General features: G+C 40.9%; 1 protein-coding gene across 1 annotated transcript; it reads left to right on the top strand.

The window, feature by feature from the left end:
- The first annotated feature begins 578 nt into the window (after nucleotides 1-578).
- Nucleotides 579-18,006, top strand: e2f8 (E2F transcription factor 8). The gene is made up of 13 exons (XM_030130615.1): nucleotides 579-856; nucleotides 2,495-2,740; nucleotides 2,827-2,980; nucleotides 4,180-4,482; nucleotides 6,487-6,648; nucleotides 7,435-7,572; nucleotides 9,221-9,421; nucleotides 10,111-10,189; nucleotides 10,321-10,828; nucleotides 11,086-11,352; nucleotides 15,745-15,877; nucleotides 16,798-17,135; nucleotides 17,408-18,006. The coding sequence occupies exons 2-13, from the start codon at nucleotides 2,585-2,587 to the stop codon at nucleotides 17,570-17,572; spliced, it is 2,604 nt and encodes an 867-aa protein (XP_029986475.1). The 5' UTR covers nucleotides 579-856; nucleotides 2,495-2,584; the 3' UTR covers nucleotides 17,573-18,006.
- The last annotated feature ends 782 nt before the right edge of the window (nucleotides 18,007-18,788 follow it).

Below are 18,788 nucleotides of genomic sequence, written 5' to 3'. Positions count from 1 at the left end.
CATAGAATAAAAACATTTTCTATTATGTCAATTTTCTTGTGGCAATATAAATTCTCATGACTTTCAATAAACTAATTGGTCATACACTGTTTTTCAATCCCTGCCTCAAAATATTGTAAATTTTGCTTCCCCACCCTGTATAGGTTATTATGATAATATTTTACTGGTCTGACCCGACTGACATCAGTTGTTCTGGATGTGGAACTTGAATTAAAGTGATTGTTATACCACTGACTGTGAATATCTTCCGGGTTTATGTTTAACACCTGTGTCTTAAGGGAAACTAATGCAGTGGGGGTGAATCCACCTCATCCTACTGGTTTGTGCAATAAAGGACAAATGTGTCCATTATCACCAGGAATCACTGTCAGATATAGATGACTGGAGGAAAATCGATTATTGTCAATCGATCTGAGTTGCTGGACATCTGCTGTGGTTCACCAGGCTATGTATGTTAGATCCTGACCCGTTCTAGCCCGGTCTCACCCGGGCTGGGGAGGGGGGCAGGATGGGGGTTGTGCAGGGCAGAGCTGACTGCGCATGCTCAGACTGGGCGGTCCAAAAACTGCTCGTCACACACGTACACATTGAAAACTTTTACAGCTACACTAAACTTCACAACCTGGCTGTTTCTCAATAACAGCCTTAAATTTGTACAGATTTGCTGTTATTTTATTTTTTGTATTCACCTTCCGTTTCTTCTCTGTGTGTCTGGACACGCGTGGATCTCTGGGTTGAACTCTACATTTTTGCGCTTTCTTGTGTGATTCATCTTGTGGAAATCGCCGGTATCAACATAGATTAGCGCGGAATGGAAGAACTCCTGTGAAGCAGGCGTGGACGTGGGTTATAAGGGGTAAGTCTGAAGATATACGTGTATTTAACACAGAAAATAGCATGTTTTAATGACAAAGTGTGTTAGATTTAGATGATTTGTTTACGTAAAGCTGTAGTTTCGGTGCCTTAGTGTTTCCGCGAATTGGTTTTTAATTTATACTAATCGTTTAACATTATTTCAAGGCAAATCCGTGGATTTTATGCTATAACATGCAATAAATTAAGTGTATTTTGTGACTACGGGTCATTAAATCTTTATAATCCGATCTAAAGCCCGGTACTAACAAGCTAGCTGCACATATTTCTGCTTTTGAAACCTTTGGCCTTTCCAAACTCGTCTCACTGGACATTCTACTACGTTTTCCATGTGTTTGTTTGTTATATATTTGTGATAAATGTGTTAAAGTTTTGGGTCAGGTCTGTCTCCTTGTTCCGCGCCAAGGATTTCAAATACTGTTTACCTGCGCGGGACGTTGTTTTAACTTCCGCTACGCTCCCTCCTGCCGTGCTCCCATTGGCTGCTCGGAGGAGAAAAGGGCGGGACCGTTGCGTCCGTTGAGCCCCGCGATTCGACGGAAAGCCCGTCACTTACCGCCAATATCAGTCCGCTGTTTTTATTAAGCAGATTTATTATCAATTTTAATTAATTTTACCGAAACGATTTAAGGAAATGTCACCTTATTACACAATCTATACATTTTAAATAATTATCTTAATATTCATGTGTACAGCTGGCAAAATACAAGTGGTAAGGCTCAAAAAAAGTGCTTTAAAACTCAAATCGAGGGAACGTTAATCGAATACAATATACTTTGTCATTGTGTGTTAAGGCACAATGGATTGTGAGTGAAAATACAAATTTTCATAGAAAAGATTACATTTAAATAGTTTAAACACTTGTGTTATGGAATGCAATAACATGAACTCAAGAATTCCTAAGGTGCACAGATAATGCTTAGAAATAGTAATAATTAATTAATTAACCTCAGGTTGATATTTGTAAAAGTACTGTTATTATTAAAACCCTTCATAAATGCCATGCATTAAAAGTAAGGCTTAGACTCACCAGAATGTCTTTAATAAAATGTTAAGTTCAGACCACATATACTTAACATTCAAAGAAAATATCAGTCACATAAGCTGTTTTATGTTAACTTAAAAGATGTGAAGTTAATTTATTCTAGGGCTGGCTCTTCAAAAATTGACTGTGAATCTACAATTAAAGTCTACATTTTCTTGCCAGGACATGATTTGCAAACACGTCTCCCTTTTCACCCCTGATAAGTTTATATCCATGTGTTTTGTCAGTAATAATAAAAACACAATAGCAAAAATGAAGATGACCTGAGGTTTGTGGAAGGGCTGTGATGTGATGAATAGATGTGATAATTCATTATTCTCAAGATATTGTATTAAGCGTCTCCATACTTTATGAAACAAGTGCTGTTTATCTTTAAGTATGACGGTCATTCTTTCCAGAGGTAGACGGAGCCAGTTCTCTGAACCACTGTAACACTCTGTTTACTCATATTTTTCCATGTCAAAGCAATCAGTCTTTTTGCCTGTAGAAAGCACGATTTGTTCCAGTGTGTGTTTTTATCTGTTCACATCTAACCTGTTTTATAACCTTATTCTATTGTTTCCTCCTTGTGCACAGGATGGTGGCTTTGTTGCGCCCCCGGTTGTAATAAACGCCCAGAGGAAATTATTTGACCCGTGTGACACATCAGTGGAAAACACACTAACCATGGGTCCCTTGAGTACACCTAAAAAAGGGAGGGAGGTGGGCTCCGTGGACCCCTGGACACCAACATCTAACCTCAAAATGCTCATCAGTGCTGCTAGTCCTGACATCAGGAACAGGGAGAAGGAGCTGTGTATGGACAACGACGCGTCCAAACAGGTACCAAACAAACATCATCTTTTTACTGAGCGACTATGTCCAAACGAATCCATGTCTGATCGGCTCCTTTTTTAAATTTTCTGTAGGGAAATGAAAATGGAGAGGAGTCGGAGAAAATGATCAGCAGGAAAGAGAAGAGTCTGGGTTTACTCTGCCACAAATTCCTGGCCCGTTACCCAGATTACCCCAACCCTGCCCTCAATAACGACATCTGCCTGGACGACGTGGCCACGGAGCTCAGTACGTCTGCTCTGAGAACGTCTTAGATGTTCAAATCAGATGGAGACATTCGAACAGAGGCTGATCTGTCGCTTCATCGCATATAGATAGATGTACTTTATTTATCCCAAACTGGGAAATTACAATGTAGCAGCAGAATGGCACACACTCAGTAACCATACAATGTCACAGCAAACATGAGTAAAGAGAAATATAATATAAGAGCAAATATACAATATACAGTCCTGTGGAAAAGTCTGATTCCACTTTTACAGGGTTGAAATGATCAGACAGATTTATTTCTCAAGAAAATACAGGTAATATAACCTTAAAAGACATAAAAACTAGTGCTGTCGCGATTAGTCAACTTAGTCTATGTAATTGACCATGAAAATTACTCGACAGCAATGCTTTTATTCGACAAGTCGTTTTACTATTGACCACCTATTTATTTTCGGCCGCGGCACCTGGGGAATCCATGTCAGTGAGCATCTGTGGTACTTCAGAGAGAGAGAGAGCGAGAGAGACCCCCATCTTACAAGCGTCTCGAGTTTCATCTCCCTGAAGAAGGACCAAGATAATTAAGATTTTTATGCAGCAATATAAATGAAATTATTACAACACATACACATAGTACTCTTAACACTTATTGAACTTTAAGTGCTACCCACACAGGTACTGATCAAATATCAGCTTTCAAAAAACAAAAATTACGGCTGATGGCAGATATTGGAGAAAGAAAAAAAATCAATATATTGGCCCACCTCTAGTTCTCAGGTTGACTCCAGGTACATTTTTATCTTAATCTTTGTCTCGGTGCAAGTGTGTCTGACGAGCGCAGAGTGGCTTCCCTTTTTTGGATAAAACTTTGTGTTCTCCTTTAATTTCTAAACTTTTTGCTATGATGAAATATAATAGTAGATGTTTGTAGCATAATACAATGTACATCATTGTGATAAAAAGTGAAACAAGTAATCATGAGTACATGTATTTGACCCCAGCGAGAAGGTGCTGCACTGGAAAAATGTGAGAATGACCCTTAAAAGTGCTTAAATTTGACCTTGAAAATGTGCATGAACCCTCTATTTTCTGTCTCATGCTGCTGCAGTTTCCCAGTTTGGGATCAATAGGTTCTATCTTTGCATCTAAAAAGGTCCAGACATGTGACCATCTCATCCATCTTAAAGGGTTAATGTGTTTATTTTACCTCCGTCCTGCAGACGTGGAGCGCCGCCGTATCTACGACGTCATGAATGTGTTGGAGAGTCTGCACATGGTCAGTCGTTCGGCTAAGAACCGCTACACGTGGCACGGCCGGACCAAGCTGGCCCAGACCCTGTCCATCCTCAAACGGGTCGGCGAGGACCACCGCTATGGTCAGCAGATGCAGCAGATCCGACAGAAGCTCCTGGACAAGGAGTTCGACTTTGACGCTGAGGAGAAGGAGAACCGGGAGGTGCTGGACCTGGAGGCGCAGAAGGAGCTGTTCTTTGTGGAGCTTCCAGGGGTGGAGTTCAAAGCAGGTGAGAACATGAAGGGTTAACCCTGTGGTATCCAACTCAGAGAGGCCCCTCCTACTCACAGACAGCGCATAATAAACTGAGTAGTAGTTATGTCAATTTTTTTTTTTTTTTTGTCTATTTAGGTTAGGGCTGCATGATTAATCATTAAAAGATCACGATCTTGATTCACACATGTGCGCGATCTCATTCCTAAACACAGACTATTCTTAAGCATTTTATTTCACAGGCTGCATTACAAACAAATAACCACAAATGTAGAACTGACGCCCCCTCCTCCCTCAACCAATGGTAAAGTGTTTTTACAACACATGACCAGCAGCTGTCGGCTGCAGTTGAGTGAGGAAAGAGTGAATGGATGAAAACCCCAGTGGGAGTGGGAGAGTCACCCACCTGAACTTGTGCCCAATAAAGGTTCTCATTCACTGATGTTAATCTCATGTCAGTCTGCTTTTCTGTCGTCCTGATCCAAGTGTCTTTTCACTGTCACTTCTCTGACTTCTGCGTTGTTCTTCTTCTCCTTTTCTTTTCTTTGCCGGTGACGATAACTCGGCCTTTAACCAAGAATCAAAAGTCTCACCCTCCAAAAATTTTATATTAAAAAAAATTCCATGGTGCCGGCTGGGAAGTTTCTTTGCGCTGCAAACTTTTACAAATCAGCTGACGTCACTTAGCAACCGGGACCATAAGTGACCAGACTTGCAGAGTGATAGGAATCAGAGGTAAAAGAACCCATTTTCCTTGACAGCGGTGCAATAAACATTTTGTGAAAAAAAATTGTGCCAGAGAATCGTGATCTCAATTCTGAGCACAAAAATTGTGATTCCCATTTTTGCCAAAATCGTGGAGCCCTAGGGTTCTTGGTTCAACTGGACTGGTTTAGTTCTTTTGAAAATGTTTTGTTTCTCATCCAAGAACTGAAGAAGTCTCTTGGATGAGAAACAAAATATTTTCAAAAGAGCTAACCCAGTCCAGTTGAACCGAGAAGAACTACCCTTTAAATGCCCTGTTTATTATGTAAACAACTTTTTTTTTTTTTGATGCTAAAAAACTGGGGGGAAAAAATTCTCAATATACTACATAATACTTGAATAACTTTTTTCTGATTATTTTTTTTATCCTGGCATATGTCAATGATTAACACCAACATTGGTTAATATGTATTATTTTTTGTTCTAGGTCAAGTGTTTAATGCTAAATGTGTCAGTGTGCATTTTTTACTCACTTGGGTGAAGGGTGTTATTGTAGGAATTTAACACTGTTTATAATGTGCTGATTTTAGTGGCTGGGTCAGAATTTTAAAAATCATGAAAAAAATAAGTTCTTTTGAATTCTAAAACAAATTCCGAAAAATAATATGACCTTTTATAACATGAGGTGCAAAGTGTGCATTATATGCTCGCCCGGATACTAAAAGTTTAAAATCCTGTAATTTAAAAAACTCTTGTAATCCTTTAATTATACATTTTCAATAACTAAAAGATTGTCTTTGCTAATGTTGTCATTTCTTTAATAACATGTTAGATATTCATAATCAAGGACTGAAGAAAAACCAATGAAGTGTTTCAGGGGGAATTTTATCCCATTATTCCTGCAAACACGTCTTCTCATTCACTTTTTCTTATTTTAAAAATGTTGTGATTTTTTTACCCCTTGTTGTAGTCATCGTTACTTCTAAGTATTATTGACATCAGTATCTTTGACACCAACATGGATTTTATTTCATTCCAGAAGCACATCATTAAGATATAAGTTATAGTTGAGTTTTGGCGGTGACACATATTGATTATTCTCTTAATTAAATTTAATAATGCAAAAAAGAACAACTTTTGAATTCTGATGCAATACAAATTGTGAAAAATAATATGACCTTTTATAATTTGAAGTGTGAAGTGTGTATAATACACTCACTCAGACACCAGAGGGTTAAACCGACATCATCTTGGTTCTTGTTCGGTCTCTGTGTCGCTGTGATCAGGTTTTAACTTCAGTTCTTCGTTCCTTCAGCCTCCGTCAACAGTCGAAAGGACAAATCTCTTCGTGTGATGAGCCAGAAGTTTGTGATGCTGTTTCTGGTGTCGAACCCTCGGGTGGTCAGTCTGGATGTGGCTGCGAAGATCCTGATCGGAGAAGACCAGGTCGCAGATCAGGACAAGAACAAGTTCAAGAGTGAGTGTTGAGATCGGAGATGCCAATGTGTTTTTATTATTTGGCAGCAATGAAGTAAAAATGAGTTGGTTTGGTTCTTTAAATGACTTGTATTTATGTTCTAACAGTCACCACTGGAGTCACAGAATCTTTATTTTAGACCACAGGTGTCAAACATATGGTCTGTGGGCCAAAACTGGTGCTTCAACGGGTTCAATCCGAACCTTGGGATGAATTTGGAAAGATCATACAAAAGACACTGACTGTCAAGTTGGATAAAATAAGACATTAAACACCATTAAAACCCAGTTAGAACAACCATTTGTACAATATGTACTAGACCAATGGTTTCCAACCTTTTTTGTCTCGTGACCCATTTTAACATCACAAATTTCTGGCAACCCTAGACATTCAAAACTGAGACTTTTTTTTTTTTTTTGCTAAAATGTATTTGTTTTTGATCATGTAATAGTTTGCTACAATATGTTGCAAATAAAGGTTAATTTTAGAGGACATTTTGTCTATATAATGTATATTATTATGGATGGAGGCAGAAAAGCCAGGTGTAAATTACTGCACAAAGTGAGAATTTTATTTTCCTTGGTCAGGATATGTACAGTCAGGAGTTAAGACTTGGATAGAATATTGTTCATCTTAGTTTGACAGAATTACTCAGAAAAGGACAGTAATTTAATTGAATCTACACTTATCTTTAATTCAAAATTCAACATTAATCAGTGAGGAGGAGGGACAAAGTGTTGTGCGGTGGCCTACTTTCTCACTTGTTTTTGATTTTGCTTTTCGCAGCCAAAGTTCGCCGCTTGTACGATATCGCTAATGTGCTGCGAAGCCTGAAGCTGATCGAGAAAGTCCACGTGACGGAAGAGAGGGGAAGGAAACCGGCCTTCGAATGGGTCGGACCTGAGGAGTTTCAACCAGTCAAAGGTATGTGCACGCCACTGCTGACATGACGCTGTTTAATCTGAGGAAATATTAACAGGATTAGATTAGATAGAACTTTATTTGAACAGAGCCATCAGGAAATTAAGGTTCCAGTATCAGCAGCACAACAGTGACTGTACACATAAGAAAAACTAGTGAAAAAACAGGCACATTAGAAAGTAATAATAATGAGTAATTATGTCATAATAGGCACTAGATATGCAGATATAGTTGAATAATTTAGTCTAGTTTAGTTTATTTCAGACACAATCATAATACAAAACATACGGGGGAAGAAAATAAAAAAAAAAAAATAGAATAGAAAAAAGAACAACTGTTGTGTCTGAAACGGAGTATGAAGAAGCCATCACTTATCCAGTCCCACCCCCCAATTCCAGTCCTCAGACTGTTAGTACCCAAGTAATCACATGTTATACAACATAAGATTATGATAAACACACCCCTACAAACCTGTATACCCATACACATACAGTCACATATATACCAATTTATATCTACATCTGTACACCAACCCACATCCACACCCCCATGTATATGCACACACACCATACAATATAACAACCTGACAATCCAAATAATCTTCACACCCTTCGTTGAGCCAGATATTGTGGCAAAACCATTTCTTTGTACATTTTTTTGAATGTTTGGACACTGCCTGATCACAGGATAAAAGTTATAACAGTGATAGTGAAGTTATAGGTGGTTGTAACAATAATACACACTGATGGCCAAAAAAACAAGTCGCCACCTAAACTTAACTAAGCAAATAGGTACAAGCCTCCGATTGGATCATTACTGTACGGGCAGTTATCTTTCAGCTTCAGCTTTCAAAAAGCAAGTTATTTAACTCCCAACTGATGCATTAAGTAGCTTCTCATTTCTTAGGCAACCATGTCAAAGACACATCCTGTGGTCGTGGAAAAGATGTTAGTCTGTTTGAGAAGGGTCAGATCACTGGCAGAGAAAATATCTAAGGAGACTGCAGAAATGACCGAAATTGGGTTATGAACTATCCAATGTATGATTAAACACTGGAAGGATAGTGGAGAACCACTGTCTTTGAGGAAGAAATGTGGTTCATACTATTTCCACTACTTAATTCTATATTTTTCTTTTACAAGCATTCCTAGTTGCAATACTTTTATTTTGTACTTTTTATTTTTTCTAATGTAAATAAGTGTGCCTTCTTACTGTCATTTGTTGTGCCTTGTAATTTCATGCACTAAACTGGAGAGCTCTACCTCAATTTCGTCATACTTGTACAGTGACAATATAGAGATTCTGATTCTGGTAGGAAAAAAAAATCCTGATTGATTGTGATCGGTGATCACTCAAACGTTTGGTGAAATCAACGAAAAACAACAGTAGAACTCAGGGCTGTGTTTAATAGTGAAAGTAAGAGCATTTCCACACACACAATATGAAGGGAACTGAAGGGGTTGGGACTGAACAGTTGTGTAGCCTTAAGAAAACCACAAATCAGTGAGGCTAACCGGAAACAAGGCATCAGTTTGATAGGAAGCATAAACTGACGACAACAAACAAACACTGCACAACCTAAACTGCACATTCCCACTGGTGGAGCCTCAGACATTTGCTCCATCTCAGACAGTTTAATGTTCTTTTCCAGATGTGGAGAACTTTTCATCCATTAAGAAGACTCTCCTGGAGTCTCGAACGTCTAAAGACAACTGTGCCAAAAACCTGTTTTCATCTCCCACCGGGAAACGCAGCTTCACCCGACACCAGTCGCTCATAAAACTGGCCAAAAGCATCCAGGACGACAGACGCAAGATCAACTCGGCCCCCAGCAGCCCCATCAAGACCCCCAGTGAGTACCTTCACAGGACAGAGGAGAGTCAGGGATATGAACCAAAACCAGGATCTGGATTTATTTCTGTTTTAATTTAATTTCCTTTGAAGCTGCTTGTGTTATATTACAGGGTTCGTATGAGTGCTTCAAATCCTTGAATTTCAACATTGTGTTTTCAAGGTCTGAAAAGTGCTTGAGTTTTAGTTTAAGTCCTTGAAAGGGCTTGCAATTATAACCAAAGGTACCTACAGAGGGGTGATACATTTCGTAAACTCAAACTGTCAGAAATGAAAATTAGTGGGTGTTCTGGGGTCAACTCCAGGTACATTTTTATCTTAGTCTTTGTCTCAGTGCGATTTTGTCTGAAGAAAGCCAAGTGGCTTCCGTTTTTATGGATAAAATAAAACGTGTGTGTTCTCCTTTAATTTCTAAACTTCATGCTATTCTGAAAGATAATTTTAGATGTTTATAGCATAATACATCGTTGTGATCAAAAGTGGAAGAAAAAAAATGTCATTTTGAGTATATGTATTTCTGTAGATATGTATTTTACCCCAGTGATAAGGTGGTGTGCTGGAAAAATGTGAAAATGACCCTTAAAAGTACTTAAATTTGACCTTGAAAAATGTGCATGAACCCTGATATTAACAAAATCATCCCAGAATCACATGTTCAGTGTGTAACTTATTGGTTTGTTGTGTTTTTAGGTGACTCAAACACTGATTTTCCCAGTAAAATGGCCACTCTGGCTGCGATCTGTCAACTGGAACGTGACCAGGCATCTGCGTACGTTGGCTTTATTTGACTCTTTTTTTTTTCTTTGAGCGTCATATTTTTAATACCATGTTATTCTGAACGACCAAACTACGTGTCTGAGTTTTAGTTTGAAGAAGAAATCTGCTTCATGTTTGTTTCAGGTCTGCAGTTGAAGATCCAAAGCCTCCTCCTCCTCCTCCTGCTGCCACCGTCACCACCACCACTGGATCGGACCCCCCGGAGCCACCTCAGACTCCATCACTAACCCCGACCCAGGACCCCGCGGCCCCCACTACAGTCCACCTGACCCCCCACACCCCACTGCTGCCCCAACCCCCCGGCCCCGTCGCCTACATCCCTGCTCAGTGTTCACCCCTGATCCCCGTGCTGTTGCCGCAGCAGCAAGGGGGCGGGCCTTATGCCGTCTACCTGCAGCCGTCTTCGGTCAGGCCACGCCCCCTGGCCCGGCCGCAGCCCACCAGCCTCGCCGTGCGCTCCATGACCTTCGAGGACAAGATGGGGCAGAGTCCAACGGGCCAGGCCGCTGCCAAGAACCTGACGGCGTCCAGAGTGTCTGACATCAGCCCGCTGGTGCTCAAACGGCTCCCAGAGGATAATGGGACGGACGTCAGCCCAAACAAAGCCAGGAAGACGGAGACTAGCTTCAAGGTGAGAAGACAGATGTGGATATACAAGCTGTAATTAAAAATAAAGTTGTCCTCTGAAGAGGGGGTGTGGTGGCGGGTTTAAAAAAAAGATTTTTTTTTCTATAAAAGTCAAGTTAATAATTTAAATGCTGTGATGTCATCAACATGTTTTTGGAGAAATATCTGGAATATGAAATAATAACTTAATTATAAAGATGTTCCAAGAAAACCACCTCATCTAAGGGTTAATACTGTCCTGGTCCGTCTTCCCTCCTGTAGGACACGTCTCCAAAGCTGTGTGAGATCCTACAGGCTCGTCTCAAGTCTCGCCGGGGTGGTCCCCTGTCCAGCCGGCCGTCCCCCCGCGCCCTCCACCTGGACCCAGAGTTCGTCAACAGCCCCAGCGGCACCGTGGTCCATACGATGAACGAGCCAAGTGTCGAGACCTTCCTGGACCGGGACGAGAAGACGGGCAGCCTGGACAACGAAGCCGGGTTAACACCGATCAGAGCCATCCCACTCACACCGGGACAAATACACACAGAGGTACTTGAACGCATCATTATACCTGAAATAAAAAGGATTCCAGGACGTTAACCCCTTCATACCCAGTGTTCATCTGTTCTACAGCTGTTCTCTGGTATTTTCATGGGTTTGGTTATTTTAGTTTCATATCAGCAACACAGTGGACACTTCTGCATCGTACCATACACTGACACCTATTGGCCAGTTATGGGAAGTGCCATATATATATATGTATATATCAGGGATTAAAGTTCTCCATCACCACGACGGATTTCCGTCAAATGGCAAAATTGAGGGGGGAAAAAAAGTCATATTGAAGTAACTTCCCCACGTGTTTCGCGGAGTCCAGTCGGCACCGCGATCCTGTCCTGGGTCTGCAGGTGTTTAACACAGGCACAGGGGGCTGATAGGTTTAACAGTGATGATAATAAGATGACTTCTTTATTTTTATGTCGGGAGGAGAGATTGATGACTATTTATCTTTGGAAGGAAACGCTGCTCATTCTGTGCCTCAGAAACACATGGACAAGTTCAGCTTTACCGAAGTTCAGCCTCCAGACGCTAACTTTAGTTTAGTGCTAACAAGTAGCTTTCATTATGAAAGAACCACAGTGAAAAGGGAAGAAGACAGAACTGATCTATGTACCTTCATGTTTGGGTTCATAGCTTATCTCCTCTTGCCGGTATATGACTAGTGTGTGTTTGTGTGTGTGTGTATGTGCCCTTCCCGTGCGTGCGGCTGTGCGCGCCGCAGCCTTAAAGGTCCCGTATTATGCTATTTTTCAGTCACGTCATATAGGTCTCAGAAGCCCAAAAACATAGTATTTAAGTTTGTTCGCCCCAAAATCATCCTTTTTTCGGAGTTTCAGCGGTCGAAAAAGTCTCTCTCACCAGCCCTCCTAAGAACAGGCCGTTTCTGGGCCTGCTTCCGGGTATGCAAATGAACGCATCTGTCCACGCCCACTCCCCCTCCCCTCTCTGGGAGAGGACGCGGCTTCCGCTAGCGGTACTACGCGCTAATGTTGACTGTGAAGCCATGGCTCTCGTCTACAATACACATGTCTCAGACAGAACGTCTTTCCAAACACTGGCTTTCTTTGCCTTGAGGCGTGATTGAGCCCCGACGGAAAACGGCGGTGTTGTGTTGGGTTCGTGGACCTGACACGGAAAGACGCCTGCCACCACTAATGCAGGCAGCTGCTAACAAGCTTGATGCTAACTATACTGATGCCAACCACAAAAGGCCCGTGTTCAAAGTAGTTCTGTTGAATGTGTCTTGATATTATCAGCTCTTGCATGTTAACGGGGACGCAAACGTTAGCAGCAGTAACCGAGCTATGTTAGCTGCCATGCTAACGTTAGACGTACACATCAACACCCACCAGCTTATCCGTAATGTAGGGTTATGCAGTAAAGATACAAAAAAATGATAAGAACTTACATCTCCCACACTTGTACTTGGGTCATGAAGCGTTGGTACTGCGTCCTTCTTGATTCGGAGTCTTTGTGCTAAGCCGGAGCTGTATGGGCCCATGTTACAAAACACTCGTCCGTGAAATGCCGGGGACACACATACAAGCATTTGGGAATGTTGTTTGGTCCATGACCATCACAGATAGAATCCAGACACTTTTTACGGAGAGGCTCGGAAGTGGGGAGCAAAAATAAACTATCGTGTTGGTGTGTGCAGCCAACAACACCACAACTTGCGTGTCTCGCCTTCGCCATGTTTGTTGTCCAAGAGGTACTTTGCCAGGGCGGGGCTCGCTTTGCGAGGGTGGGGGCACAGTCAGGGGGAGGAGTTAAATCTGCTTATGTCGTCATAAACGGAGCCAACTCAAACTCGGCCGTTTGAGCAGGCATTTTCACAAACTGTGGTGTAGCAAGGCAGGGAGGAAACAGACAGTTTTCAAATTCTAACCTCATAATGTGGCTACTGCAACACACACTACTATAAGAAAACTGTCACAAAGTCAGATTTGCATAATACGGGACCTTTAAGCTCCATCTCAAACTGCGCGAATCAGTCGTACAGTCAGGCTCACGATTCCTGTTCTCACACTGCACGGACCGACGCTCGTATGCGACCTGACTGCTCACACTGTAGGACCATACACCGGAGGACGCACCACACGTTCGAGTGTTGTATCCGGAAATACAACGTTAAAATACCAAGGAATTCGTAAAAGTGCATAGACGATTGAGTATTGGTGTGAGCCACGAAATGGTAGTGCTAAACAAAAACCAACGAGCTGCTTTGGTAATATGTGCCATTATCTGTGAGGAATCAAAAAAGAAGAAAAGACAACGATGTGTTCGGTGCAGGCATTGATTGTCCAGACGTGGACAGTATGGGCTATCATCCTACAGCAGGAACTAGAGGTAAGCTGCAAAAGCTAAACTGCACTAGGACAACAGCCAGCTACTGTTAGCTTGTACGCTACTGTACGCATCTGTGTTCGCGCATGCACAGTGTGAGAATTTGAGGCACATCGGCTCGTGGCACTGCTTTGACAGTACGATACACTCACGAGGAGCGAGCAGGATTTCAAACAGCTCCGTTTTCCTTGCGAACACACGATTGCTGGTCGTGAGGTGGTCGTGAGGTGCTAATCGCTTCTCTTTACCCCATGTACACTGCACGAAGCACGACACACGATTAGAGGCACATCTGGCCCGATCCCAGAAAGAGTCGCACGAGTGAGAAATCGTCTCTAAACTCGCACAGTGTAAGGCCGCCTTTAGGTGGTTACACGCCCGACTGCATAAGTGCTTTATTTTGACCCGTTTAGCATCTTATTTCTATCTGTGTGGTACAGTACGAAGATAAAATTGAATGACTGAGTAACACCCTTGGTATTTGCAAAGCCACTGTATTTAAATACCCTCAGAGAGTATCTGGAACGGAATATAATTTCTGTTTCAGTTGACGTAATTTCTTCCAATCAAAAGAGATCATGATATTGGTGGGAGGGGGTTGTGGACGCAGGTTTGATGACGTACAGATTATTTTGGCTAGCATATACGACATCATGGATACGTTTGTAGAGGAAGGTGCTGAAGTGGTAACTATTGAGAGATGCGTGAAAAATAGATGTAAAAATAGATCCGGAATGACCAAGCTTGAAACTTTTGGTTTCAGTGCCAAAAAGCAGAAAAAATAAGAGATTAGTTGGTTAGGGTTACATTTACACAGACATTTTCCCCAAAATTCATGTGCTGTTGGAGTTGGAGTTATGTTTTAGGAGTTCCTAAATTGTTAAATAAAAAGTTTTTCACTCATTTTTTGCAGTAAGGTTTTCTTCTAAGTATTCTCACTTGCGTCAAAGGTTTTCATACCCTTTAAAATTAACCAGTGAGCACCAAAATTGACCTGAAGCTTTAAAAATTTTCTGGGGGAGGACCCCCAGACCCCCCACCAATACCACTCATGACATTTTTTCTATCCATGTTACTAATCTTCTACACCTGTACACTCTCCCATTCAGTGTGTTTTACAGTATTGCCAAATTTGACTATATAAACGTGTACGCTATAGTAGTATTGTATTGCATCATTTTTAATAGTGGCCAATGATATTGACCAGAAGAAAATTTTCAGTCAGATGAAAAATTTTTGCTTTAATCCCTGGTATATATATATATATATATATATATATATATATATATATATATATATATATATATATATATATATATACATCCCATAACTTCCCATAACTGGTAACTTACTTACTTAGTTACTTAAAACCAAGATGGCCACCAGGAATATCTTGTAAATCCTTGAGGGTACAAAAATATGCAGCGTCAAGTAACATCTAAGGATTAATATCATTCGTAGAAATTCCACATATTTATTTTATATTAGAAGAAATTTGCAATTAATCCCATGTTGACTGAATTGGACCCTATGCATCACTGGTTGTTTTTCCACTGTAATTCATACCATTACTCTAGCTTTACTGTTCTTTATAAACCTAATCTGCACTAACATGTTTAATGGAAATCAATTGATAATTGTTATTAGAGTGGAATTATTTTTATTTTTATTTTTTTTAAACAAAGAGGGTATTTTTGCACACAGTAAAATGAATAACAGTTAGTAGTAGAGTGTCTTAAAATGTGAGAAAACATCAGATTAGCAGCAGTAAACATATTGTTTCCTAGTTTTCACACAGTTTATAATTTTCTGATATTGGTTTGTTACATATTTCTTTGTTTCAAAAGTTAAACACATGGTTTTTGTAACTCCACAAAAAAATAGGTTAATAAAAATTTTATTTCAATCGCATTGTTTTTTTCAAGCCTTAAGACAAATGAAAAGACTCAGGGAGAACATCTTGCCCACAGTTGTCATAATTCATTCATGAAAAGGTTAAAGTTGTGTGTAATGTGTGTTTTTCTGCTCACTCAGACTCTGGTCCCAGCTGGATACCTGATCCCCATCTCACAGCAGTCGTTCATCGGATACAAAGAACTTCAAGGATCAGGAAAAGAAAACAAGGCCTCGACTCCTACGTACAACATCTACCAAACACCAACAGCAGGTAAACACACACACACAGATTATTCATTCTGTTGGGTCTAATGGATCTGAGGATCTGCACAGAAACATCTACTGCGCAAAAGTCTTCAGTTTTGTTCTTTTCAGGGTTTTAATGAGTTCACATATTTATTTCTGTCTCTCTGTTAACCCTCTGGTATCCAGGTGAGCATATTATACACACTTTACTCTTCATTTTATGAAAGGTCATTTTATTTTTCACTATTTGTATTTGGTCAGAATTCAAAAGTTGTTCATTTTTGCATGATTTTGACAATTCTGACCCAGCCACTGAAATCAGCTGTAATCAGTGTATTGAAATTCAGTCTGTATTTTATACATGAATAATTAACCCTGTAACGCCAAACGTATCATATTTGATACATGAGTTTTGAAGCCCTCTACATGATCAGTGTGATTTTTGTTTTTCTTGAAAAACCTGATGTATACAGTAAGATACAGGCAATACACAGATAATCCACCAGGGGGAGGAGTTCATTCACCAGAGGCCTTTCCAGTGACACAATAAGACTGTCATTAATGAGGAAGGAGGAAGAACTTTGACAATTTTGAAAAGGAATTACCAATTTGTTAGACATGTTTGTGTTCTATAATGTTTTTGTTTGTTCAAAAATAATGTTTGAGCACTGAGACCTGATGGATCAAATATGATACAAAATTGAAACTCATACATGGAAATTGATATTTGAAAAAAAAATGTTTTGTGGTTGTTCAGAAGGACCAATAAAGGCTCCAGTTTCAAAGAACTGGAATTATTAACTGAATTAATCGAACACACACCTATTTTTGACATCGGTACAAACAGACTCAACACAGAAACGCTCTGACCTGACTGGGAATCAAACCTGAAACCTTCTGTCTGTATCATCTGACTCATGGCGGTTGTGTCTTTGTCGTCCCCAGGGTCCAGACCCGCTGTCCCTCAGGAGATCACCCCCACCAGCCTTCGTGTCCAGAGACCCTCCTCTGCCTCCCCCCTGTCCGCCCAGCAGCGAACCCACAGCCCCAGCCCCGCCATCCTCAACTTCACCCTCCAGAACCTGGGTCTGATCTCCAGTTCCAGCCCCGGGAACGCCTTTGCCACCCCCCAGACCCCTGACACCTCCAACAGCCTGTCCAGCCCCCTGCCCGGGGCCCCCATGGCCCTACATCAGAGAGGGATGGTCTTCATCAAACCTGTGTCCCCGGTGACGGTCCAGCAGTCAGCCCCGGGCCAGGTGGCCCTCATCAGTCTGCAACAGGTAGATTCAGACCACCAAGAAATTAGACCACCTGAAAACTGCCAGGACATTAGACCACCTGAAAACCACCGACCGCCAGGACATTAGACCCACGAAAACCACCGACCGCCAGGACATTAGACCACCTGAAAACCACTGACCACCAGGACATTAGACCCCCAAAAACCACCGACCGCCAGGACATTAGACCCCCAAAAACCACCAATTTCTTGTGAATTCCTTCAGATTAAGATGAATCTCCCATAATCCTCTGCTGTTTTTCCATCCTCCAGCCTCTGATGACAACTCCTAAGGGGGCAGGGCTTCCTCAGCACAGCTTCTTCCACACGCCCGTCCCCCTCTCGCCTCTGGCTGCTGTGGTAACCACCGGCGGACACACCTCCAAAGGTGTCTTCGTGGCTCAGAGGAAGCTGGACGTGAGCAGCGAGGACTCCTGAAGGACGGAGACATTTCAGACGTCCTCCCTGAATTGGACGAACCAAGAGTCTTTTTTATTAGTATTATTAATAATTTCAATCCAACATCACTAGAAATTAACGAACACTATCTCAATGTGATTCTGGAAACGTGTCCAGAACTGAATTGTAGAGGACATTACCAAATGTAAAAGGTTTATTTTTTCTTCTTTGATTTGTTTTGGTTTAATTATTTCTTCTGATTTGTGTTAAATTCACTTTCCAGGGTTAGTAAACGTCTCAGTGGTGCTTTTAAAAACACAGACGTTGAATATTTTTAGATTCTTTTGGGAAGGCGCTTGTACATGATGGGTCATGGAGACTTTTTGCACACGTGTACAGGTGAACTGTTACTCCTTTCAAATGAAATGAGAATAATATGCAAGTTTAATTTATAAAAGGAAACTGCTGATGAACACTGATGTACTGCTTCGTGTTTAATACAGTTTTTAAGAATTTGTCTAAAAGGGCATCATTTTATGTATTTGGTGTATAAATAATTAAAGGCTCTATATGTAGTATTTCTACCGAAAATATTCAAAAATGACCTAAATTCTTAATAAGTATTAGTTTGTTCTGATGTTACGCCAAAGTGAACTGTTTTACAGAGATCTGCAGTGATCATTGTATGTGTTACTGTGAATACATGTAACCACTAGAGGGAGTAGTGAGTCAGTAGCCTTGTCACCCAAGGCATTAAAATCTAATGCTGAGAAGTCAGTGATTAATGCATCAAAATGTGATGAGTTGAGGATGAGAACCATAAAGAAACACTTGTTAGAGTCAAAGAAATGAAGTGTTAAAAATAAACCCACTAGACTCAGCTGTAAATGTAAAGAATGGAGTTTGATGATAAATGCCAGTGTGTCTTCTACACGGGTGAGTTTGATTATGAGAGTATAAAGTTATTATGGGATTTATTATCTTTGCTAAGTTGCCGTGTGTTAATCCATGGTTCAGACTAAACTGTGGTGGTTCTGAACTTGTTTGTTGGATTCAAACAGATCTTTAGTTCAGCTACTGACAACACAAACCGAACAGAAAACAGGTGATTAGTGGTTTTACTGTGGCTGTTTTCAGTCTAAAAACAGAGCTAAGCTAACAGAGCTATAATATAAACTATCAGCTGACAAAGCACGTGAAGATCATTAGTGATGTCCTGACTGGGGGGGGGGGGGGTTGCTGATATGGATCTGAT

This window comes from Sphaeramia orbicularis, chromosome 3, assembly GCF_902148855.1.
Source record: "Sphaeramia orbicularis chromosome 3, fSphaOr1.1, whole genome shotgun sequence".
Classification (NCBI taxonomy): Eukaryota; Metazoa; Chordata; class Actinopteri; order Kurtiformes; family Apogonidae; genus Sphaeramia; species Sphaeramia orbicularis.
The sequence above is the reverse complement of the archived record's forward strand: the minus strand, read 5'-3'. Positions and strand labels throughout refer to the sequence as shown.